The following is a 25589-nucleotide window of genomic DNA, read 5'->3' on the forward strand; positions in this document are numbered from 1 at the left end:
TCAGAGACATCCCCGTCCTGCTGGGGCAGCGGCAGAGGGGAGGATGGACCGTGGAATTACATCCCAGGAGGGAGGAGAAGAGATGAGGACTGATTTCTAAGACCCACCCCCCAACCCAGGCCAATGCAAGACACAGGCTGGGGGAGGAAGCGCTGGCAGCCCAGCCTGTTAAGGGATGAAAACACACACACACACACACGCAGACACACACGCACGCACACGCACACACACCTGTCAGAACGAGTGAGGATGCGGTCAGTAGGTCTCTCCCCACTCTTGAGTAGAAACAGAGGGAAGGAGCTGGGCTCAGACAGGAAAAGGCCAGACTTCGGCCCTAAGCCTATTCCACGGAGCCAGTCATGAAGCCGCACCAGCCACTGTGGGGCCTGGGAGGGGCCCTCCGAGGGCTCAGGAGTCAGAGCAGGCCTGGCTCACAAACGCCCAAGGACCCATGTGAAACAGGCTCACTTCCTGGCCTCCTTCCTTCTTTCTATTCTATTTCTGTTTCCAGAGTTTTCTCCAGGGCAGGCTCCCCCTTCTTCCCACACCAGCAGGCGGGCTTCTCAGCCTCTGGGCTCTGGGCTCCAGCACCTCTCCCTTGTCAGACTCCTCCCCCTGCATGGGGCTCAGGCCAGGGGTCCGACGGAGGTCAGGGTCGGCCAAGAATGGCATGATTGCAGAGAGGGCTCCCCCAGAGGGCAGAGAGAAAGCAGGAGAAAGCAGCAGCCTTTCTTCTTCCTGCCCCTGGGGGAGCTAATTACAGGCCAGCAGCCCACTGCGCAGGTGAGTGCCTGGGACCAGCCACGCTGCACACCAGGGCAGGCCATCAGCCTCTCCTGGGAAGGGGGATAAACTGGGGGCGGGGGGAGGGTGCTGGGGAGAGACACTTCCGACATCCTCAGCTCAGGGCCCATAATTAGTTTGTGGGATGAGAGCAAAACAACCATCCTCAGGGTGACAGCCAGACATTCAGGCGGCATGGGGCGTGGGGTGGGGGTAGGGCAGGAGGAAGGGACAGAGGCTGGGGCAAGAGGAACCCATTCATTTGCCCCAGCAGCATTTCTCCCCAGAACCTTCCGGTCTCTTCTGGCCTCCTGGACTCTGCCCCAGAGGGGCCCAACGAATCTAGCAGACTTTGAAGGCAAGGCTCTGTTTGCCAAGGGAGGGGCACCCACCTGAGGTTATTTCCTGCTTCTCCTGGGGAGAAAGGCAGGAGAGGGGCCAGGCCAGAGCAAAAAATGTTCCCGTCAGGGCACCCCTGCCAGCCACCTATCCACAAGCTCATCAGCCCATTGGCCGCCCTGAGGCAGGGCCAGGGAGGGAACTGCTGGAGCTGTTTGCCCAGACAGCCTGTTGGGTGGGACCGTCGACAAGGAACAGGGAGAAGACAGCTGTCTCATGGGGTCTCACCCTGATACTACCCAACCTACCACAACTGCCCACCCCTCAAGAGCTCAGCCGACCAGGCACAGCAGCCCCCAGCCCAGCACTCCAAGGAGGACAGGTCTATCACAGGTGAGCCTTGGTCACCAACAGCTATTGGGATGCTGTGGAAGGGCCGCAGCTGAGGTGTGGACCACACAATGGGGCTGCAAGAGGGCGGGGGCTCTTGGAGGAACCCCTGCTCCCTCAAAAACTAAGCCCTTGTGTCCTCCTGGGATTTTGGTCTTCTGTGGGGATCATCACATGGGGACCCAGAGAAGGAACTTCAAGATCTTCTAGACAGGACCCAGGTTTACCATCCTAAACCTTGTGTGCGCTGGCCTCTAGTTACTTCTGGCTTTCTCTGCAATTTATCTGATCTCGCCAGACAGGCTCAAACCCATTATGCAGATTAGGAAATCAAAGCAGAGACAGGGAGTTCTGGTTTACTCAAGGTCACAGATCAAGTTACCCTCTCTCCCGCGGGTTGCAACCGTAGGCCAGACCTCCCCCCTCAGCCCTGTGGTGCATTTCCTGGAAATGTGATGATGCCAGATGTTTTGTTTGTTTATGTAGCAGCATCTGAGATGAGCAGGACGGCTCCAGGCAGTGGATCTATGCCCTGGCCCCATCCCCAGTGACAGCCCATCTGCCACCTCTGAGACAGCAAAGTATGGCCTGGGAGGGAGCCCCGAAGGGGGACATCCAGGATATCTGAGAACGCTCACGTGGCCCCAGCGCTCACGGCTCCTCCTCTGGGCTCATTCCTGCGACAAAGCCCCCTAGAAACAGCCTCAGGACCCCTACAGCCATGCTGCAGCAGGGAGTCCGTTCTGGAGATGTCCCCAAGAGAAATAATGGAAGAGGAGATTGGACCCAGCCTGGCCGCGGCTCCTTTGCCCTCAGCTACAACTTAGCCAGGCTCCTCTGGTTCCAGGCCTCTTCTTTCCCTTGCTCTGGCTCTCGCTGTGTGGGAAAGCCCCTCTGTGGACTAATGAACACTCCTCTCTCTGAAAAGGGACAGCCCCTGGTCTCTGGAGGTTGACCAGTTATTGCCCCCATCGGGCACTTCTTCTGGGAGGCCCTTCTGTGCCCTGAGCCAGAAATGCAGGAGCCATCAGAGACTCAGCTCGGAGAGAGGGGAGGAAGCACAGCCATAACTCTGCCCCGGCTCCAAACAAGTGTCATCATGTGAAACCCCCTGCCTCGGCCTCCGTCAGCGGCTTTTGTTTAGGCTCCTGCCCCAGACGGGGGTCATCCCGAATACCCCTCTGACTCTGTCCCAGACAGGCTCTGTCTTGCCCATCTCCCCTGCCCTCCAAGCTGGAACAGGTGACTCACGGTGCAGGCTGAGGGAGATGTTGATGGTGTGCTCGTCCACGAAGCCCTTCAGGCCCGGCATGCGGGCACACTTGAGCTGTGTCTGGGCAGCACTGTCCCCAACGTGCACCCAGCACACCGTCTCGTTGGCGTAGCTGAAGTCCATGGCTGTGGTCTGCCGTGTGCTAGTGGGTGTGATGGTAGAGACCTGGGCCCCACTCAGGTACGTAGCCAGGATGTTCTGTGAGTTGGCAATCAGCAGCACAGGGGGTCGGTCTACCGGCTCTGTAGGTGGAGGAGAGAAGGGTCAATGCGGCAAGTGGCCCTGAGACCTCTCTGGCCACTCCCCATCAGGGAACAACACTGAGGGCGCCTAGCTGTATGGCCACAGGTGACCCCACCTACCGTTCTTGGCCTTGCAGGAGCGGTTGTCTGGCTGCAGCAGGTACCCTTCCACGCAGCCGCACGTGAAGGAACCATCTGTGTTGGTGCACAGCTGGCTGCAGGTGCCGTAAACCGAGCACTCGTCAAAGTCTGCCGGGAAAAGGAGAGAGCGTGGTCACTTCCAGCGCGCCGAGGGCAGGGAAGGGAGTGCCCTCAGACACCACCAGGGATGTGTCCGAGCCTACGGCTACTTCGGAGGACAGTTTGGCAGAATCTATTACAATAAGAAATGTGGAAACTTTATCACCTAGAGAATCCAGACTTGGAATCTACCCGGAGAAATATCCACACACGTGCATATTATCCATTCGCTCAGAAAAGATTTCTTGAGTACCTACTATGTGCCAGGTACTGTTCTAGGCTCAGGGGATACATCAGTGAATAAAACAGATTCAAATTGCTGCCCTCATAAAACTTAAATTCCAATAATAAATGAAATACTACTACTACGATAATATGACAAAAAGGTAAATGGCATGTGAGAGGAACTAGTGCAATGGAAAGTGCCTGGTGCTAGGGAAAAATATTAAGCAGAGAAAGGGGACAGAGAATGCAGGTGCTGGGGGTGGGATTTTAGGGCGGTAGGGATGGCCTCACTGAGAAGGTGGCATTTGTGCAAAGACCCCAGGGAGGTAAATTTAAAACAGAAGAGTTTGCATGGTGTGTAACAGAAGAAACTGGGAACGCCTTACGCATCAAAAGGGAGATGGCCAAGTAAACTGTAGTAACAGTCATACATCACAGTGGTTTTTAAAAGAATGAGGTAGATGTCTACGTATTAACATGGAAAAATCTCTAGAACATACTGGGTGAAAAAATTGAAAAAAGCATACGTACAATATGATATTTATGTAAAAAAAAAAATCACATGCACATAAACAGTACTTTCAGTTAGATTCTCCATGAGTACATGTATACATGGACAGAAAAAGGCCTGGACAGAGAAGTAGCAAACTGGTAACAGAGTTGACCTCCAGAGAGATGGGGAAGGGACCAGAACTGAAGAGGATTTGTCAAAGGGGACTTTGGTTTTATCTATAATGCTTTAATTTTTTTTTTACAAGGAAACTCACATATGACCTATATAATTTTTTTTTTTTTGGCTGCACCGCGCAGCATGTGGGATCTCAGTTCCCTGACCAGGGATCGAATGCACGCCCCCTGCACTGGAAGCGTGGAGTCTTAACCACTGGACCATCAGGGAAGTCCCTGACTCGTATAATTTTTAAGATGACTTTTAAGAAGTCTGGTGGAGGGCTTCCCTGGTGGCGCAGTGGTTGAGAGTCCACCTGCCGATGCAGGGGACGCAGGTTTGTGCCCTGGTCCGGGAGGATCCCACATGCCGCGGAGCGGCTGGGCCCGTGAGCCATGGCCGCTGAGCCTGCGCGTCCGGAGCCTGTGCTCAGCAACGGGAGAGGCCACAACAGTGAGAGGCCCGCGTATTGCAAAAAAAAAGAAGTCTGGTGGAAGCAAGTAGTTAGGGCCCACAGTCTGCCCTGAGGCTGTAAGGCCTGTAGCCCCGCCTCCTGTCTTGCGCCTTCCGTCTGCTTTCTCCTCCCCAGCCCGGCCCACTACCCCTCACCTCCAGCACACGCGGTGGGCACACTTACCTTTGCAGGTCTTGCCGTCTGCCTGAAGTTGAAAGCTGTTGTTGCAGTAGCAGGTGGGCCCGTTGAGTGTAGGGACACAGTGGTGCTGGCAACCCAGATGAGAACACTGTCCTCGCTGCTCTGTGTGGGAGCAGGTGACACATACTCAGGACTTCAGACCTGGCAGCTGTACCCAGACTGCAACCTTCCCCCAACCCTTCAGAAACCACTTCTGCTGCCTGCGGTGTCAGAGATGAAGGGGCTTACGAAGCATCGACCCTAAAAATATAGTGTCAGTGAGGAAACCGAGACCAAGGGTGGGTATAAGACAGGTCCAAGGTCACACAGCCCATTATGATTTAGAACCCACATCTCCCTGCTCTGAACTCCCTGTCCCCACGGAGAGGGGTTCTGGTAGTTTGTTGGGGTCAACAGGAAGTGGGGACAGTGATTCTCATCCCCTTCACATTCCTCTTGCCTGCACTGCCCGAGGACTGCAATGTTGGCTTTGGGGCTGAGGGTGAAGAGCTGGCATGGAATTGAGTCTTTCTGTGCAGCACCCTAGCTCTTGTCTAGAAGCACCCCTGCAACCCATCCCTTGAGCCCTAGAGGCCTCAGAGAGAAGGCCCAAGGTCCAGGTAGAGGATAGGAGGAGGAGCAAAACTGGCTCCCCTGGGATCCTTCTCTAATCTTCCTCCTGCCACTGACCCACTTCCACAGGGGAGACAGAAGGGAATGAGACAGGAGGGGGAAGAGGTGGGAGAGCAGCTGCCCCCCCAGACCAGCGACCCAATTAATGGCCTTGCATGGGGCCAGGCGGCCTGGCCACAAAGACCCCTTTGTCCCGCTGCCTCACACCCCTGCTCCCCCCCTCCCACCTAGGAGAGAGCACTGCCTGAGATGCTAAGACGTTTAGAGGCACTAAGCCGGCCAGGAGGAGCTGGGATCGGGGGCCGGGCCCCGGTTCTTCCTTCTCCTCCCCGAGAGCCCGAGTGTGCTGCCCTGTCCAGCCTCCCCCCAACACAGGGGGGAAATAGTGTTCGTTCCGGAAAATCTGGAAAAGAGTTTCTCTTCTGGATATGGGGTGGGAGGATGATGAGGTCCAACTTCTGTAATATCAGAGAAGGAGGTCCAAACCCTAGGTTTTCGAGGTTCTTGGTTGTTTTTGATACTGATCAGGTATACAAAATCAAGCAAACTTGAACACGCGCCATCCGATAAGATGGGACGTGCGTGGTAATTGAAGTCAGCCCCTAGGCCCACACTCTGCATCCCATTCCAGGAGCTTCAGAGAAAAACATGCAGAATCAACCAAAGGGAAGGATAAAAATCTTCCACAAACTCCCTTGCTCCACACTCCCTGCCCTCAATGAACAGGATCCAGATGTGTCTCTTCCCACAGGCAGATGTTTTCTGACACGCGTTACAGGCACAGGACACGGTCCCCACCCCCCAGGGAAGATTGCCCCACACCCAGGGGCTTGCCTAGGGACTCACAAAGCCAGGCTTCTGCTCCAGGCCCAGACCTTGAGGGCAGTAGGAGAAGTCCCCATTCCCTGACTCACAGGCCTGAGGCCCTGTCTGTCCCCCCTGCCCCCAAAGAATCTCTCCCATTGCTCACGTGGGATCCAGACTCTCCCTGGGTCATGGGGGCCTCCAGGGGGAGAACTGCAGAGCTGGTGACCTGAGCTGCAGGTGGGAAGGAAGTCTGACCTATCATAGTTCCCTCTTCAGCCTGGGTGACTTTCCCATCAAGCAACCTCACAGAGCCTCAAAGATCTGCACTTCCTGGGGGACGCCTTTGGGGGCCCTGGAAGTGGACGCAGGGGGACAAAACTCCAGAACCCCCCGACCCCAGCTTCAATCACAGCATCTGCTCTTCTCTGTTCATACTCATGTAAGAAACCATCTGAAGAAAAGACCCCGCTATTTACAAAAATAAAAAGTACAAAAACGCTGATCTAGTATAAAGCTCTCATTTCACAGGTGGGAAACTGGAGACTGGAGAGGGGTAGCGACATGTCCAAGCACACACAGAGAAGTGCCCGGGGCGCAGGGGAGCAGGACAAGGCCTCATCCCCCCCAAAGGTGCGAGGACAGTCCTTGGATGGCGGGCCTCCAAACCTGTCAGGTGCCCACCTGAGAACTCACTGCATCCACCTGGGACAGGAGAGGTGGAAGAGCCCTTACCTCGGCAGTGGGGCCCCTCGTCCGACCCATCTGTGCAGTCCTGGACCCCGTTGCAGAGGCGGGACATGAGAATACACAGCTCGGTGCCCAGGCAATTGTGTTCGTTCGGCTGACATCGCTGGGTCTTACTCTGTGGACCTGGGGGCAGATGGAAAGGCCAGCATGACCGCGCTGGCTACAGAGGCTGTCCGCCTAGTTGTTCACTGGGGGAGGGGGTGGGGAACTGAGACTGGGGTTTCAGGCACCTGCACTTCTTAGATCTCAGGAGGCCTAGGGCCTGGATAGACTCTTCAACCTCGAGCTCTCCTATGCCATTCCCAACAGCAGCTACACACCTGGGAGCCGCCAGGTGGAGGGGAGAACTGGGTTTTAGCAAAGAGTCCACTCCCCAAATGCCGCACGCTGTGGACCCCCACGCCTCACATCTACACTCAGGAGACAAAGTACACCTCCTTCCTATAGCTCCCCAGGTCCCAGAGCCTGGGGCTGAGAGCTGGACCAAGTCTTCTAGAACTGCACTTCCCAATATGCAGCATCGTACGTGGCTACTGAGCATTTGAAATGTGACTAGTTCCAACTGTAAGTATAAAATGCACACTGGCAAAAACAAACAAAAAACAATGGGAGTTCCCTGGTGGCCCAGTGGTTAGGACTCGGTGCTTTCACTACCACGGCCCTGGATTCAATCCCTGGTCGGGGAACTAACATCCCGCAAGCCACGTGGCATGGCCGGAAACAAACAAACAAACAAATAAATGAATAAATGAAATAAAATGCACACTGGCTTTTGAAGACTTAATACCACAGCCACAAAAAAGAATACAAAAGATCTCATTAATACTTTTAAACAAATAATATACTGAAATGATAATAGTTTGGATACATTGGGTAAAATAAAGTTGAAATTAATTTCACCTGATTATTTTTACCTTCTTGAGTGTGGCAACTAGAAAATTTCGAAATTGTGTACATGGCTTGCATTATATTTCTGTTGGATGCACTGTTACAGACCCCCAGCCCCAGAGCAGCTTGCCTGATGCAAGGCTCTGGAAACGGTCAAATGCTGTGGCCCACTGATGATGTCTTGGTACCTCCTTTGTTACCCAAGAAGATGGGCTAGGGGGAGGGCAGGGCAGAGCTCCTGAGGGGATTCTAAGGAGGCCAGGTGACCTAGGACACTGGCTAAACCTGTGGGCTGGTAGACAGACCACTGCCCATTGGCTCCCAAGCCTGGACAGGGTGTGAGAGAGTGTCTGTTTATGAGTGCACCTGTCCGCCTGTGCCTGGTAGGAGTCCACATGCACAGGTGAGGGAGGTGTGTACCGTGGAGCAGAGTGGTGTGGAGTGAGGGTGAATCCATGGCCCTGGATTCAATCCCTGGTCGGGGAACTAACATCCCACAAGCCACATGTGCTGGTGCTTCTGGCCTTGGTATGTGCATTTCCATGTCCTTTTGGGAGCGAGTCTGGGTTTGTGTGTGCGTGTCTGGGAGCATCTGTCTGAGTGCAGGTTGTGTCTCTGCATCCCCATTTCAGAGTGTTGACTCTGCGTTGCTATGAGAGCATGTCTGTGCCAGCATCTGCCTCTGTCTGTGTATGTCGGGGAGGGTGGAGGGGAGTGAGTCAGTGCCCGGGAGGGACTGAGTGTGGGTGTGATACGTCCAGGAGTGTGCATGAGTGGGGACAGTGTGGGGATGTGTATAAGGTGGGGTTTACATCAAATTAAAGGGAGGAGGATAAAAAGAGCCAGATCTGGACCTTCTGCATGGCTTTCTTTATCCCTAACGCCAAGCATTGGGGTCAGAAATGTGGGGCATAAAGACGGCATCAGACAAGAAGATGCTCCAGGCTGAGCCACGCCCCCATACAAACACTTGCAGAATATCCCTGGCTCCCACACCTCCAGGGCAGGGTATGAGGGTGAGGCAGACAGAACTGGTCGCTCCCTTTCTGGCCCTAAAATTACCCCTAATAATTATGGGTGAGGGTGTGGAGATGGGGCTGGGACAGGATAAAGCCGGAGAGAGAACGGAGACAGACCTAGGAACGCAGGATCCCCTAGACCCCAGCCCAGATGAGCCCCGCAGAGGAGAGACTCTGCCAGCTGCCCAGGACTCTAGGGTCCCGCCAGAAAGTCCTCCACTCCCCCCCACTGGCAGGGTAAAGCCTGGGTGGGGACCTTTCTCCCAGTTTAAACAGCTGCCTCTGATTACACCACTTACGGAGGGCAGGGGGAGCGGGGGAGGGCGGGAAATGCGCAGGGGTGGGGCTTCTGGGACAGAGACTTAGCAAGGGGCCAGTGGCCTTTGGCCTGGGAGCCTGAGGACAGGAAGGGGACCCAGCAAGACCTGGGGGCACTCATCAAGGATCAGGAGGTTCAGAGGTGGGAAGAAGAGGGATGAGCCAGAAGGGAGGGGAGCCTGGGCCCTCTCCTTCCAGGAAAGCTGTCAGCCCAGAGAACACAATCTCTGGCTGGCTTGGGGGTATAGCAGCTGAGGGAGCTCATTTCTGAGCACACCAAGCACCATGCCGGGCTCTTTGAAGAGGGGGAGAGGACAGTTTTAGCTGTGTCATGTACAAACAATCATAGAGCAAGGTCCACGCCGGACTAGAGCTCAACTGTCCTCATCCCAAACTGCCTGGGCCAAAAGGAAAAAAGGCAGGAATCGGTGGTGCGGGGGAGGGATCCAGAAAAGGCACTTACAAATCTCAGGAGCCTCGTCAGATCCGTCGGGGCAGTCCCGCTCACCGTCACAGCGCCAGCCCTTTGAGATACAGGTGATCTGGTCTCTGCAGGCAAACTGCTTTGGGCTGCAAGTCTTAGGGACTGGGGTCAAGGGAAGAAAACAGGGGTGTGAGTGAGGGATACAGGCCAACTCTATGGCCTTAAGCGCTCTAGGGCTCCTCCTCCTCCCCCAGCATCAGTCTCCATCTGGCCCAGACTCTGACCCACGGTCCATGTGTTGGGGGGGGTGGGCACGTGGCTGGGGTTCACTCCCAGAACACCGCGTACCTGCAACGGCGGGAGGGGAAGGATGCAGGGAGCACATTCTATTGTCCCCCGCTCAGTCCCGAAGACTGCCTGTTCGGTGTGCCCTCCCCCAGTCCTCAGGGTCAAAGCCCTTGCTGTTCTCTGTTACTCTGGTCAGACACCAGCAACCCCATTTTGCTGACTGAGAGCGATGGGGCATTTAGCCATTGACGTGTTTTCTCTTTATCTTCCTCCCTATCTCACTAGAGGTCCAGAGCTGGTCTTTTCTAACCTCTCTGCTCCTTCGCCCTCTGGGACACTTTTGGTCCCTGGGACCCATCATCCTGCCCACCTCCAACTCTTAACCACCAGGCCCCCAGATGGGATGTGTGTCTGGGGTGCCCTTGGCACAGTGGTGGCTTGGAGATGGCATCAGCAGAGGTGCCCTGCCTCCACCTGCATTCTCTAAAGACACAGCCTCCCTTGCTGGTTAGACTTTCAGCAGATGCCCTCAGAGGTAAGAAGCACCTAAGATTGCCCAGGATGACAGAGTTGGAGAGCTGAGGCAGGGGGATGGCTGGGGTGACCTGTAGGAGCTGGTTTCAGCCCAGCCGACCTGTTAAGGTCCTATATCCAGGACCTCTTTGCCCTCAACCCTCACCCCCACCAGCTTCCCTCTGCTGCTGCCCCATTGTCTTACCTCATTCTCCGGGGATGAATTAAAGACGGTAACGCTAACCCTCACTGTTACCTCAGTATGTGCCAGGAAATGTGGTACACTAGTTCTTTCCACGTATCATCTCATTTAATCGCCTCCACAATATGACAAAGTAGGTACTACCAATACCACCATTTCCTAGATGAGGAAACCAAGCCTCAGAGAAGGTGGGTTCACACAGCAGGCAAGTGACAAAATCAGGACTCATACCAGTTGAGCTGACTCTAAGCTTTTAACCAACCAGTGCACACCAGTCTCCCCATTCTCACTGAGAGGCTCTCAGGAGTTGTTCCTCCCGATGCCGTCACCATGCCCTCCACGGGAAGAAAAGTACCCCCCTCCTTCACCCCCAGCCAGTCTCCCAGCCCTTCATCGCCTCTTCCTTGGTCTGCGTCAATCCCATTTCCTCGTCGGCTGTCGTGCACTGGAAACCAGCTCTGTGCCAGGCATTGCACTAGGCACTGGGGTGCCAAGGAGGGGCAGGATGGCCCCTCAGGAGCCACAGCACCCTGGGAAGACAGCAGGGCAGAGTGAGCTCAGGGCTGGGACAGAGCAGAAGGAAAGTGTGTCAGGGCTCTGAGCAGGGAGGGATGGAGTGTGAGGGGAGCCACACTGAGAAGACGTCCTCCCTCCCTAACCCCCATCTCTGGCAGAGGGGACAGCACTCAGGCCCCTGGCCAGGATGAGAGCCGAGTTCAGGAAACACATCAAGGATGGCCTGGCTAGGCCCCCGGCCCCGGAGTCCCCCTCCCCTACCCCCACCCTGAGCAGGGAATAAAGGCCCCTTGAGGAGGTGGATAATGCTGAGTTCATTGCCCCACTGGGCCAGCTGTGAGGTCTTCCCGGGGAAACAGCCCGCCAGCCTAGTTAGCATGCCAGAGAACGGTCCTCTTCCCCTGGCCAGCCGAGACCGGCTGGTGGCGGGGCGGGTAGAGGGGGCTGGAAGGGGACTCAGAGGCAGATGGGCTGTTTGGAGCCCAGAAAGGCCCCCGTGCCACCCCTGCCTCCACCTGGACTTTTAGTCCACGCCCCCTCTCCTCCCCAGGGTAGAACTCAGAGCCCAGGCCTGAGGTCACCGGTTGGTCACTCCAATCTCCCCTCCATTCCGAGTCCCAGCCATGGTCCCCTCCTCCTTTGGCCCTCACTTTGTCCCCCCCGCTGTCCCCCACCCCCATTTTTGGCCTGAACTCGACAGAGGAAACAGCAGCTGGCAAACTCCGAAAGCTGAAATGAGAGAGATTCACAAACCAGATGTGCTCTCGCGGAGGGAAGGGAGCGGGGGATGGGAGCGAAAGGAAGAGGAGCGCTCAGGGCCCCCGTCCCACAGCAGCATCGCTTTGGGCCGGGGCAGGGGGACTGGAGGTGCACGTCTCCCACAGGTCAGGGCAGGACAAGGATCTCGAGAGATGTGAAAGAACTTCCTTTCCATCAGGGATGGTGGAGAAAGCCCTAGGAATCTCAAGCGTGAAGGCTGAGGCCTGTCTGTGATTTCCTTCAGGGGGAAGAGGGGAGGAAAGAAACAAATAACCGACTTCGGGGCAGTCTACACAGCCAAGGGAAGCCTCACTTGGAGGCAGAGGGAGCTGCAGTGCAGTGGGGTAGGAAACTTGTAATCTGCTTAGAGCCAGCAGCCAACCCCACTGCCCTCAGCTGCGCCTTCCGCATCTGATGCCAGCACCCAGGAAACCCACCTCTGTGGCCTTAGATGAGGGAACAACACGGCCCTAAGTTCAGGAGCAACTAGTGGCCTCCCCTGCCTCCTGCCCCTCATGAGACTTGGGGCTTTATAAGGATATGAACTAACATTTTTCAACATGGTCACTGTGTGTCAGCCACTGAGCTGAAACACTTTGTACACATTAACTCATTTAGGTCCTCAAACCCTGTGACATGGCTACTGTTGCAATCCCCATCACACAGATGAGGGAACTGAGGTACAGAGCGATTAGTGACTGAACCGGCAGTTCCTCACTGGCCACGATGATGGAGCCACATGAAGAAGGATGAAGAAGGGAAACGGCAGGGTCCTCTGGCGCTGGGAGTGGGCACAGGGATCATAGGAGGTGGCAGTGGCCTTCAGGGCTCCTCAGAGAGGAGGGGAGAAGGTGGAGAAGACGGAAAGGGACAAGAACGGGACAGAAGAGGGAAGAGAGAAGGGAGAAGAAGGAGAGGACTACGGAGGGAGAGCGAGCGAGGTTGCAGAGAGAACGCCAGGACACAGGGGCCGTCTGTTCTCAGCTTTGCCCGGAGATGAATGTGACCGCCATGCTAACTCTGGCCAACACCCCTGCCCCCCCTCAAACCCAGGCACCCAGCCCAGCCATGGCCCCCAGGGCCACCAAGATGGAGCCAGAACAGGAGGTGCAGGGTTGGGTGTGCATCCAGACACAACACGGACCCCGCTGCCCTGCTTAAGCCTTGGCTGTCGTCCTGTCCCATTCTGGGACCTTGGGGGCAGGGTGGGGAAGGGCGGTGAGAGGGCCTGACCAGAGCAGAGAGAGTGACAGGGAAGTACAGCCCTGAGGGAGTCTTCTCCAGAGAAGGGGACCCATCTGTTGATCCCCTTGGGAGCAGAGATGGAGAGGAAGAGAGATGGTGAGATTTCCTAAAGACCCAGGAGACCTGAGACAGCGTAAGCATGAAAGAGACCCCTGAGACCCTTTTCAAGAGCAGACACAGCAGAGGGAGAGATAGGCTGTGTATCAGGGGATGTTTTCTGAAAGGACCCACATGATATATCTAAGGGAACAGAGGAGCCAGGGACTGGCCAGGGGGTGGGGGACAGAGCCTGCAGGAATCTAAACTTTCAAACATATGGGGGTGGGACAGCAGGGGCCTCCCAGACCCTAACCAAGAGCTTTTCACTGAATTTTATGTATTTTGGGTGTTACCCGGTGGCTCCTTCCCCGCAGCTCAACGAGGCTCAGACACATTTTTGTCATTCCTGAGTCTGGGCCTCTGCTTTGCGGCCTGGACAGACAGACAGGATGGCTTGGGCTGCTGGGGGAGGGGAAGGGTCTCCCCCTCCATCCTGAGTCAATATTGACTCAGCAGGACATTAGCCTGACCTCCCCACCATCTTTTCCTTTCCCCACAAGTAAAATCAGACCCTTTGAATGTCTCCAGAGGTCAGCATATCTCTCACCAGGCCTTTAGAAGGCCTTCCCACCTACCCCCCAACACACACACACAGCTTACGCGCTGCAGAAGGAAAAGCTCTAAGCTCCTGACCCATTCCTCACACCTTTCTCCAGTTCTCAGGTTATGAGGAAGTTCTGCCAGAAGTCTAACCTCCCTCCTCCTTTCTGAATTATCTGCACTCCCTCTCTTACTCAACCCACAAAGGGTATCAAGTTCCCTTCCTCCAGAAACATTCTCTCCAAAATTAGTGGAGGGGGAAGAAGAGAGAGGAACTTGGAGGAAAGTGGAGGGAGAACTTTCACTGCCAAACTGGATACTCCAAGCTTGGCCTGGGAGGGGAAGAATAACTCCAAAATGGCGAGCATGTGGGAAAGCCCAGGAGAGACTTCTGCTCCCAGGTAGCTTTCAAGATACCAAGAGGCCTGGATGGAGGTGGATGGAGACAGACAGAGACAAAGCAAGAGACAGAGACTGAGAGAGACAGGACAAAGAATGCCACAAAGGATGAGGTAAGAGAGATGCGAGGATGAGAGACAGAGGTTCTTTGAGGCCAAGAGAGCACACACCAATGATACACAGACAGAGGCAAAAACCAGGGAAGGGGTCTCAGCCCAGAAGTTGCCAAGACAACGACACAGTTGTCTTGGGATGACCCCGGAGAACAACATCCCTGAGACTCAGGGTGGGGAAGCATATACCTTGACTTGGACAAAGAGAGTCTCTGCCCTGGCAGTGCCTGACCCAGGGGAGACTCAGAATAGGGGCCGCTGCCTCCCACAGAATTGGGAGGGTGGGAGGAAAGAAGACTGAAGCTCTTCAACAGGGAAGCCAAGGCCTCCAGGAGATTCTCATCTTCCCTGGGGGTGCAAGAGGGATAAATACCTCCCCTCACTGTCCCTCACCTCTTTCTCAGGCAGGTTTTACACTGGGGCCTGGGGCCACCGCACCGGAAGCAATCCGGAGCCAACTGCTTCCTTCTCCAAACAATGCAGGATCCTGCTAACCAGGCTGAAATCTGGGACTGAACACAGGGGCATGGGTCTAGGTTCTTCAAACACCCACACCCAGCACCCAGCCCCATCAGGTCAGGGAGAGCTTGCATGGTCCCACTCAACTGCACTCGGATTCCCAGAGGGCGAGGAACCCCCATCCGGAGCTGGAGGACTTGGATGCTGGAGAGTTCATAGAGGGTTGGGGAGGGGGGCGGTGCCCTGAGAGGAAACTACGGAGGGGAATAAGCCTTAGGTTTGGGGTTTTGATATGCAAAGGCTGAGACTACAGCAAGAGGAAAGAAAGTTAGACTTGGTAAGGAAGGGCTTCCCAAAGGTAAGGAAGGGCTTCCCAAAGGTAAGGAAGGAGTTCTGTAAAGTTCTGGGGATTTGGACAGGATCTGGCTCTGGCCAGAGCCCCTGCTGACATCCTTAAGAGGCCCAGTGATGGGGAGTGGTTGGGGGCAAAAAAAATAGAGAGAAAATGGAGGAAGGGGAGCAAGATTAGGAGAAAAGGAAGTCTTGAGAAGCAGCCGCAAACAAAACATCAAAATATCCCTCCATCCCCAAGTCAACGTCCCACACATCCCTGGTTTGAAAGACGAGGGTGAGGGGAGATGTCCAAGATCTGAGTCTGACCAGGGGAGAAAGGAGTTTGGAACCATCTCTCAGAGAGCCAGAAGGCAAACAACTCAGTCTCATAACTCACTTAACTGTCCAGCTTGTCTGATAAATGGTAATACACTGGCTCGAGGGGGTACGTGGAGATGGGTAGGAGAGAGGGAGGCAGCCAGCCCTCTCCACTACAAAATGTTCCTAATCTCAGCAGGGACCTCAGTAACTCCTCTTCCCATTCCCCATTCCATCTGTTTCTCCATCCTCCCAGGTAGCAAGTATACTCAATTCTGTCTACTAGCAGGGAGTGACATTGCTCCCCAAAGAGAAGGGGACCCTGGGGATTGGGTTCAGGCATAGCAGAGAAGGCAGAAATGGTGGAGAAGGACCCTAGGGCTGCTCCCCTGGAGGGAAAGCAGCAAGGTCTGTGATAGCAGCAGAAAGGAAGGTTAGACATTGAGTCAGGTAAGCTGGAGCCAGGACGTGTCCTTCTCCAGAAAACGAAGGAGAAAGTTCCGTGTCTGTGGGCCTGAGACATGAGGGCAGGGGTGGGGATAGAGGCATCCATAGGCTGTCCTGGACAACATTGGCCCTACAGGTCTGTGCAGTTTCCCTTTCCCACTCCCCAGAATGGGGTAGAACCGATGATTCACTATTCCCATTCTTAAGGTGAGCACAGTATGGGTGTTTGGGGAGGGGTCCTTTCTCCAGGACTTTGGATAGAGTTTGGTTTGAGCTGGGGTTACAGCTGTGGACTGGGTGGAAACTTACAAAAGCATGGGAGACCATTAAGGAAAACACATCCAGTCTCCCTCTTCCACTCACCACCCACCAACTTGGTGTGGCAGATAGAACCGCTTTGGAACCCTGGGGGTGAAGCTCCCTGGGGCCACTCCTGACCAGGCTGGGGACTTTTTCTGCTCTCCACAGAGACCCCGCTTTTCCCTCTGCCTTCCATCGTGGGGCTCTTGATGGGTCACTCTCTCTCAACATTTTCTTCTATCCCTCCCAGAAGTCGCTGTACCCAAATCTCTCTGCCTCAGTTTCCCCTCTCCCTTCACAGGGCTGAGAACAAGAGGAAACAACGTGCATAACTGAGGAAGTCATGGGCAAGGGCTGGTCTGAAGGGTATTCAGGGCAGAGCCTCTTCCCTCCTCTTGGGCAGATAATTGATGTGGGGTGGGGGGTAGGCGGACAGAGTCCCCAAGACGGCATAACTGAGAGCTACTGAATATATTGTCTTTCTGGGCACAGCTACTTCCTGACCCCTTAACCTCCCTCCCCCCACTGAAGCAAGTTGTGGGGAGGGGAAGAGAGAGAGAGAGAGAGATAGTCTGGTTTCAGAGAAAAACTTTCCCAATCACAATCTGGCAAAATTTAGAAGATGGAGGAGGGGTGCACGATGGTATTGGGTCCAGATTTTTCCCTGGATGAGAGGACTAAAATGACGGGAAGGGATGAGATCCCACCCCTTCCAAATCAGGGGCCCAGCCCAGCCCAACCCCATGACCCCAGCTCAAAGCTTGAGCAAGACTTGAACCAGTGACTCACAAGTAAGAGGGAAAATCGCTGACATTAAAGAAAGGCAAGAGGGCCCCCCATTTCTCCAAAAGGACACGGCTCTAGCCCAAACCTAACTGCAGTCTACAAAGTGTGTGCGTATGAGGGGAGGAGGGGAAATGCTGGAGAGAAATAAACACATCTACCAAAGGAGCAGGGAATTAGGGGGTGGGGGCATAGCCATAACCCCATCCAGCCTCCAACTCTCCTTCCAGTACAAACTGTGATCAGACCAGAAGTCAGGGAGAAAGCAGCCTTCCTCCACCCTCCCACCTCAGCATTCCAGGCCATTCTCCAGTCCCCTTCCCCAATGATGACATCTAACGTTTTTCATCTCAAAGCTCCCAGGAATTAAGAAGGAAAATTCAAAGTCATATAGCTTCGCCTTCCCCCACCCGCTACACCCCCCAACACAGCCCTTTCCAGGCTACTGACAGAGGCCCTGAGAGGGGGAAGTGCTCATTTCGGAACCCAGGCTGGCAGCCCGCTGGATCCTGGACCCAGGCCTTCAAGCCTGGTCTCCAAGGGCCCAGATTCCACACCCAAGCAGGGGGCCCTCCCGTGGCCCTCTCTCTCCCCACCACAGCCATCCTCCCTGTCCTGCCTGCCCTCTGCCCAGCGGGGCACCCCTGACCCGGCTACCCTTCCAGATGCAGAGGCCACTGCAAAAGGACCCCCGCCCCCTTTTGCAGCCAGTAAACAGCAAATCCGGATTCCTTTACAATTCAGATGTGTTGTGTGGGGGGGTGGAGGATGTAGGGGAGGCAGAGGCCCTCCCCCACCAGAGATAGGAAAAGAAGGCCTCTAGATGTCAGGATCAGTAAAAAGGGGATCCCTCCTCTCCCTTCCCAGGCCTCTGGTCTTTGTTTGGGCTGGGGGGGTCCCAGAAGCATCATTTGCCCGGGGCCCCTATCCTCCAAATTGGACCCCCATCCCCACCCCCAGTCAGGCCGCTGCTGTGTCAGCTGGACTGGGATAACAAAAGGCACCCCCTCCCGCGTCTCCCTTTCCCATCCGAACGCAGGAGTGGGGGCTGGGGAGTGGGTGTCCCCAGGGGTCCAAGGGGGCCGCGGAATCTCACTCACCATCGACAGCGGCCGCGACCAGAGCTGAGAGCAGGGGCAGCAACAGCAGCAGCGGCGGGGTCAGCATGGTGTGGGCTGATGCAAGCAGCAGCCCCCTGCTCTCTGGTCCTGTTACTTTTCGCCGTCGCCGCCCCCCCCAATTGGGGGGTCCCCCCTTTTCCTCCTTCCTCCCTTCTCCTCCTCTATTCTTATCCTATCCTTCAGCAAAGCTCACCAGGGGTCTGGGTGAAGAGGTAGAGTTCGGAGCCCCTTGGGGAGGGCCTGCAGACGGGGGTGCACCCTCTGCCCCCAAATCCAAACCCTTCACCCCCGGCTTTTCTCTTCGTTCCTCTTTTTCCCCCTCCCGGGCGAAGCTCACAGCCCCATCTCCGAGCCGCCTCCGGCTGCAAAAATGCACAATTGGGAGGAGGCGGGGTGGGGGAGTGGGGGGCGTGGACCGGGTGGGGGAGCCTTCGGAAGGGGCCTGATGGAGCTATGGGGTCTCCCCTCGTTTCCGCCTCCTCAGTGCACGGGCCTGGAGCTCGCACCACTGTTCCCCGGACTGAGGTGCCGCGGGGCGGGCTGAGGGGGGGGGAGAGGGAGGGGACCGGGAGAGGAGGGAGGGAGAGAAGGGGCGGGGAAAGAAAAAAAGGGGGGGGGGGGAAGAAAGAGCTACGCGGCAATCCTGTGAGTGCGCATGCGCCGATTTGGCGCGCTGCCCTGGGGAGGGGGAGTCAGAGCGGCGACCAGATCTGGATCTCTGGCTACCGGTCCGAGAGCGGGGGGTTCCCGGGGTCCCGCTGGCTGGCTTTGGGCCTGGAGCGCCCACTGCCGTGACTGGGCCTTTCTCCCTGGCGCTCGGCAGCTGAAGGGGCGAGGGGGGTTGGGCAGGGGGGGTTGAGGAGAGCTGAGCGGCTTTTCTTTGAAACTCGGTGTCTTTCCCTAGAATTTCAGGCCCCGTCTGCGGATCCAAGACCGGGAGGTCTGGACCGAGGCCTGATCTCCTGGGGGAACCCTGACTGTGCCTTCCCATGACTGGGGTGGGGTCGGGGGCTGCCAGTCCGCGGGGAAGATGCGGGGAGAAGCTGAGCTTTGATTTGGAGACTTTGTAAAACCTGGACGGGGATTGGGGCCTGCGGCGGAGGGGGGCGGGGTGGGGGAGGGGCCGAGACGGCCTGCCCCAACCTCGCTCCCGGACTTGGAGTAAACAGGGACACCCGCCGGGACACGCCGGAGCTTGTCCGCCCGCCTAGGGCTTGGGGATGGAGCCCACCTTAGTGCCCGCCCCGCCCTGCTTGCCTGGCACCGGGAGAGGCAGGCCCTGGTTTGGAGGGAGGTGAGTCACCAGCGGGTGGGGTTAAGTAAGTTCCACCCACCTTCGCCCCGAGAGGTCGGGGCTCATTTATTTTTTTGTTTGGTGTTTTGTTTTTTTATACCTTCTGACTGGCTTCCCACCAAGTCGGGGTTTTAGATTCCGAGCAACAGGGATTTGGAATAAGATGAGGGACTCTGGACCTCTGTTTCCAGGCCTCGAGTTCTAAGGAGGTGTCTGCTGAGTGCCGGACCTTTGTCCCAGCCTGAGCCCGTAAGGGAATGCTGCTTTGAGTCCACCGGGCGCCGGGCGGTTCCCAGAGCCCAGTGAATGTGCTTCTGGCCACTGCCCCCTTCAGGGCGGTGTTTTAAGGCTGTACCTTGGGTGTCTGACTTTCTGGTGTCTGGAAGTCAGAGTTCAGGGAGACAGCAGGCGACGCCAGAAATTCACATTAGAGATGAGGGAGGCTTGCACCACCCTTCTCCCTTTTAAAGTTCTGTTCAAGGAAAGGCCCCAAATCCTCACGCCAGCCTGGCCCTGGCAGAAAGTGGAGCAGCATGGAGGACTTGTCTATTGATGGCAGTGAGAGCAAGAGAGGAATCCAGAAGGAGCTAGACCTTTTCACCAAACCAGAGCTTCCTCCTGGCTCGCGTTGCTCAAGGCCAAGGGCACCTCTTTAGTCTCCCAGGCCAGAAACCTCAGACTTACTGCCAACTTGTCTTCTGGGCCTTTCTCTCCTATACCAATCTTGGAAACCTGTGCTCAATATTTGTCATTTTTTTCCTTTGAAATAGAGTTCAGATTTCCTCCGTTTCCACTGCTGGAGTTTCTTTGGGCAGGGGTGGGGTCTTATTCATCCTTTCATCCAGACCTCATGGGCTAACACAGTGGTGGTCTCATGGCAGCGACTTACTAACATTTTAATGAACTCCTACTAGGCTCCTTCTTCTCCCAGGACCCTCTCTCCTTGTTGTCATCCAAGTGAAGTCAGATTGAAACAGACTTCAGACGGCTTTGCAAGGAAAAAGCTAGCTGGAGTGACCATACGTAGCCCAAGAGGGTTATGAGGGGGCAGCCCCATTCCTCTCCCTGATACCTGTCTCATGCAGGTGAAATCTTCCTGAAACTGCTTTCCCTGTGTCTCTTCCTGGCTGGCAAACCTCTACTGGGTGTCTATAGACAATGGAATCAAATGTGGACTCTTCTCCCAGTCCTGGCCTCCCAATATCTGGCCTCAGCCAGCATATCAACACTTCTCGTTTGCTACGTCCCAACCCCTGCTATCTCCTGAATGTGAATGTGTGTTTATTTTTATGAACATTATATTGTAAAAATGGTAATACTTAGTGGTTGCAAAACTCAGAGTATAGGAAGGTACAGATGAAAAGTAAACTTGCCACTATTCTCCATACTCCCATTCTTCAGTCCCACCCTCAGAATAATCACTACTAAGAGTTCCTTGGGTCTCCTTCCAAGAGGTTTTTTTTTTGAAATGATAAACAGGGAATTCCTTGGTGGTCCAGTGGTTAGGACTCGGTGCTTTCATTGCCAGGGGCCCAGGTACAATCCTTAGTCGGGGAACTAAGACCCCACAAGCCACTTGGTGTGGCCAAAAAAAAAACGATAAACAAATATAAACATCTTTTAAAACCACAAATGAGCTCATACAGTATATACTGTTCTGGAACTTGCTTTTTTTTCAGTTAACTCATCTTGATCCCTTTCCACATTGTACACACACATCTAGCTCACTCTTTGTATTGGCTACTTGGAATCTCCTTGCTTGGATACTCCACAGTCTACTGGGATTGTTGGGCCCTTGGGTTATTTCCAATGTGTGAAGTGCTGAGGTTGTCTCTATAAGACAAGAGAATGCATATTTCTACTTGAGCCTTTAATTAAACTCTTCTCTCAGCTGCTTCCTACCCTCATCAGCAAGGCTCTCCTGTTATTCTCACTCTGCCCATCTCTCCTGTTCCAAACTTGCTCTCAAGATAGCCTCAGTACCGAGAACTTAGCACTTAATTTCGAGAGTTCTGTGTCTACCATCAGACCATAAGGTGGTCCCTAAGGGCAAGTAACATGTCTTTTACTTCTTGTATCCACCCAGTGTTAGGACCTCTTGATTGTTCAGTGGGTAAGCTGACAGGAGTGTTAGGACTAGGGGAGTCTGCACTGGTAGAGGAGACAATCATAACTAAGTACCATCGAACGGGATGTGACTGGAAGCATTTTCTCCGTATTTCTCCTATAGCACCCGTTATATAGTCCCTCTCTCCCTCAGCTTCTTCTCTTTCTCCCCACTTCTGTTCAAAGAAGCTTCCATCTTCAAACCCTTGAGTTGGAATTGTAACCAAATAGAGGAAACCAAGGAGGAATTCTCTGCAATCCATGATCGGGATATCAAGAATGGTGACAGTGGGCAAAGAAATTAGTGGAGAGGATATCCCCTTTTTTTGGATCTCCCAGCAGATTATTAAACATCTCCCTTTCCTGTCGACTGTAACAGGCACTGAGCTGGGGCATTAAGGGGGCAGCTCTGGGATTGAATGTCAGGCCAGAGACTGACACCACCTAGCGGTCAGCTAAAGAAGTGTAAACAGGAAGAGTGTCTGAAGGGTCTGGTGGAAAGTGGGAAGAGAACCAAGATTTACTGAGTACTTACCATATACTAAGTCCATGCAGTGGATTTTACATGGATTAGCTCATTTAAGTCTTATAACTGCCTTGTGGCATAAGTGTTCTTTTCAGTTTGTAGATAAGGAAATAGAGTCTCAGAAAAATTAAGGAATCTGCCCCAAAGCACAGTGCAGATTGGAGCCCAGTTTTCTTTCATTTAATAAACATTTATTAGGTACCTCATATGTGCCAGTTACATTGGTAAGCACTAGGGACGAGAGATGGAAACACACAGTCTCAGCCTTCAAGAAGTGTACAGGTTAGTGGGGCTGTGCAACTAAATCACTGACAATTACAACAAAGTACCTTAATGCCTGTGATAAAGGTACATGGCACAGAGGGAACCAGGGCAGGATACCTATTCCAGATAAGAGGGTCAAAGCAGGGCAGAGTAGATGATACCAGGCTATGTGTTGAAAGAGAGGAAGGAGATGATAAACAATGACAGAAGGAAAGTGTGTTTTAGGCTGGAAGACAGGCAAAGGCATGGAGGCATGAAGAAGTTTAAAACATTTGAGGCAGTTATGGTATGACTGAAGCTTAAAGTACTTATTGGGGAAGATAATGGATGAAGTATCAGGGATCCTAATCAAAAGGGTGATTTTAGCCACACTAAGGACTTAGAATTTTTTTCTAGAAGTAGTGGGGAACCAGGTGAGAAATTGATGAAGTCCTTAACGCACAAGGCATAGAGCTGAAGAGGAAGAGGATTCCAGGTAAAGAGGTAGGATCAAGTATATCAATTAGTTTATCATGTTGGCCTAGAGGATAGTGCCAGGGAAAGCTGAGTCTAGAAACTGTGGCTCACATTAGAATGTTCTCAACTTCTCAGATTTTGGCAGCACATTAGAATCACCCAGGGAGTTTTAAAATCCCAGTGCTGACAAAAAAAATTCTCAGTGCCAGAGAACTTGTACTACTTGACTTCAAGACTTATAAGCTACTGTAATCAAGACACTATGGTACTGGCATAAGGACTGACAAAGAGATCCGTGGGATAGAATAGAGGGCCAGAAATGACTCACACTTAAAGGTCATTTAATTTTGATGAAGATGTCAAAGCAATCCACTGGGAAAAGGAATATCTTTCCAACAAATTGTGCTGGAACAACTGAATATCCATATGGGAGAAATAAGTAAATCGTGATCCCTACCTCACACCATGTGCAAAAATTGATTCAAGATTAATGATTAAAAAAAAAGATTAATGATAGACCTTAGCCATACAAGCTAAATCATAAGGTTTTTAGGTGAAGACACAGAATATCTTCATGACTTGGAAGTAGGCAAAAATTTCTTATGTTATAGAAAGCAATAACCATAAAAGAAAAAAAATTGATAAAAGAAATATCAAAATTGATGCTCATCAAAAGACACCATTAAGAAAAATGAATAAGTAAGCCAAAAGGTAAGCAAAATATTGATCTCACAAAGAACTGGTATTGGGACTTTCCTGGCGGTCCAGTGGTAAGACTCCGCACTTCCATTGCAGGGGGCGTGGGTTCAATCCCTGACCAGGGAACTAAGATCCCACATGCCATGCAGTGCAGCCAAAAAATAAAAAATTAAAAAAAAAAAAAAAAAGGTATCCAGGATACATAAAAAAGTTCCTATAACACAGTAATAAAAAGACACCCCATTTTAAAAAGATTTGAACAGATACATCACAAAAGAACATGTATGAATGCCCAATAAGCACATGAAAAGTGCTCAGTATCTCTAGTCATCAAGAAAATGCAAATTAAAACCAGTGAGAGAATTCTCCATACTCACCAAAATGGTTAAACTTTAAAAAACTGACAATACCAAATGCTAGTGAGAATGTACAGCAACTGGAACTCTCATACAGTGTTGGGAATGTAAAATGTACTATAAATTTGGAAAAATATGTAGCAGTTTCTTATATAACTAAGCACATATCTACCCCATGACCCAGCAATTATACTCCTAGTTATTTATTCAAGAGAAATCAAAACGTATGGTCACACAAAGGTTCAGAGAATGTTCCTAGGGCTTCCCTGGTGGAGCAGTGGTTAAGAATCTGCCTGCCAATGCAGGGGACACGGGTTCGAGCCCTGGTCCGGGAAGATCCCACATGCCGCGGAGCAGCTATGCCCATGCGCCACAACTACTGAGCCTGTGCTCTAGAGCCCACGCTCCCCAACAAGAGAAGCCACCACAATGAGAAGCCTGCGCACCGCAATGGTAGCCCCCGCTCCCCGCAACTAAAGAAAGCCCGCGTGCAGCAAAGAAGACCCAATACAGCCATAAATAAATAAATAAATAAATTTTTTTAAAAAAGTAATGTTCGTAGTAGTTTTCTTCATAATAGCCAAAAACTGGCTATGGCCCAGGTAGCTATCATTTTTTTACAAAAGGATAAACAAACTATGGTACATCTGTACCATGGGATACTACTTAGTAATAAAAATGGACACACTATGGATACACACAACAACACGATAAATCTCAAGACATAGTGAGTAAAAGAAGCCAGACATAAAAGCACATCCTGGTTTTTTGTTTTGTTTTGTTTTGTTTTGTTTTTAATTGAAGTATAGTTGATTTACAATGTGTGCCAATCGCTGCTGTACAGCAAAGTGACTCAGTTATACACATATAGACATTCTTTTTTTATATTATTTTCCATTATGGTTTATCACAGGGTATGGAATATAGCTCCCTGTGCTATACATTAGGACCTTGTTTATCCATTCTAAATGTAATAGTTTGCATCTACCAACCCCAAACTCCCAGTCCATCCCTCTCCCTCCAAAGCACATCCTGTTTTATTCCATTTATATGAATTCTAGAACAGACAAAACAAAGCTACTGTGGAAAAAATTAGAACAGTGGCTCCCCCAGGGGGTGGGGTGAGGAAAATGACCTACATCTTGATAGGGATGTAAATGTCATACAGCGACCAAGTGGTAGGGCAAGGATTTGCACCCAGGTGGCCTGGCCCCAGAGCCCATGGTTTTAACCACGTTACATTGCTTTGCCCCTCGTATGCTGCAGCCTTGAGTGTGGATGAGGTTACAAGGAAGTGTAGCCTGTGAAGACAGGAGACCGAGAAAGGAGCACCCAGACAGGTAGGAGGAAGACTAGGAGACAGGGACCATGAAAAACAGTGGGGGAAGAGCTTATTCAAGAGTGGCTAACAGTGTTGAATGCTGCTGAGCCGTCCAGACAGAAAAGGGACAGGTCATCATTCTAGGAGGGCATGTGTGACATGGGTCAGAACAGTTTCTTTGGACTGGTGGGGGCAGTAGCCAGCTGGCAGTGTACTGAGGAGGTGAGAAAGGGAAGACAGGGAACGTGAATAACTCCCAAGAAGCTTGGCTGTACAAGGGAAGAGGGAAAGGCAAGACAGTAATTAGAGTGCTAGTTAGAGGGCTGGAATTTCCTTGCAGAGGCTCAATCCTGATCTCAGTTGGCTCCATCCAGAGATGCCTGCTTTCGCCCTCCCACCAGGGCTGCTAATTGTCCTTCTGTGAGGTGAAGGTCTGTTGGCCACAGTAAGCCCCTGACAGCCGCAGGGACCTTGACATTTGGGACCTTGAGATCAGCTGACCC

General features: G+C 53.1%; 1 protein-coding gene across 1 annotated transcript in view; it reads right to left on the bottom strand.

Moving 5' to 3' along the window:
• The window catches only part of LRP1 (LDL receptor related protein 1), a 78909-nt gene extending 60313 nt beyond the window's left edge, over nt 1-18596 (bottom strand). The window contains exons 1-6 of the mRNA XM_079936706.1: nt 18044-18596; nt 9669-9791; nt 6966-7103; nt 4797-4916; nt 3148-3276; nt 2764-3027 (exon numbers count right to left, since the gene is read on the bottom strand). Of these exons, the coding sequence (XP_079792832.1) occupies nt 2764-3027; nt 3148-3276; nt 4797-4916; nt 6966-7103; nt 9669-9791; nt 18044-18110 (841 nt within the window). The 5' untranslated portion in view covers nt 18111-18596. The remainder of the gene's footprint in view (nt 1-2763; nt 3028-3147; nt 3277-4796; nt 4917-6965; nt 7104-9668; nt 9792-18043) is intronic.
• Nucleotides 18597-25589: the final 6993 nt, after the last annotated feature.

Source organism: Stenella coeruleoalba, assembly GCF_951394435.1.
Source record: "Stenella coeruleoalba genome assembly, chromosome: 11".
NCBI classification, from domain to species: Eukaryota; Metazoa; Chordata; class Mammalia; order Artiodactyla; family Delphinidae; genus Stenella; species Stenella coeruleoalba.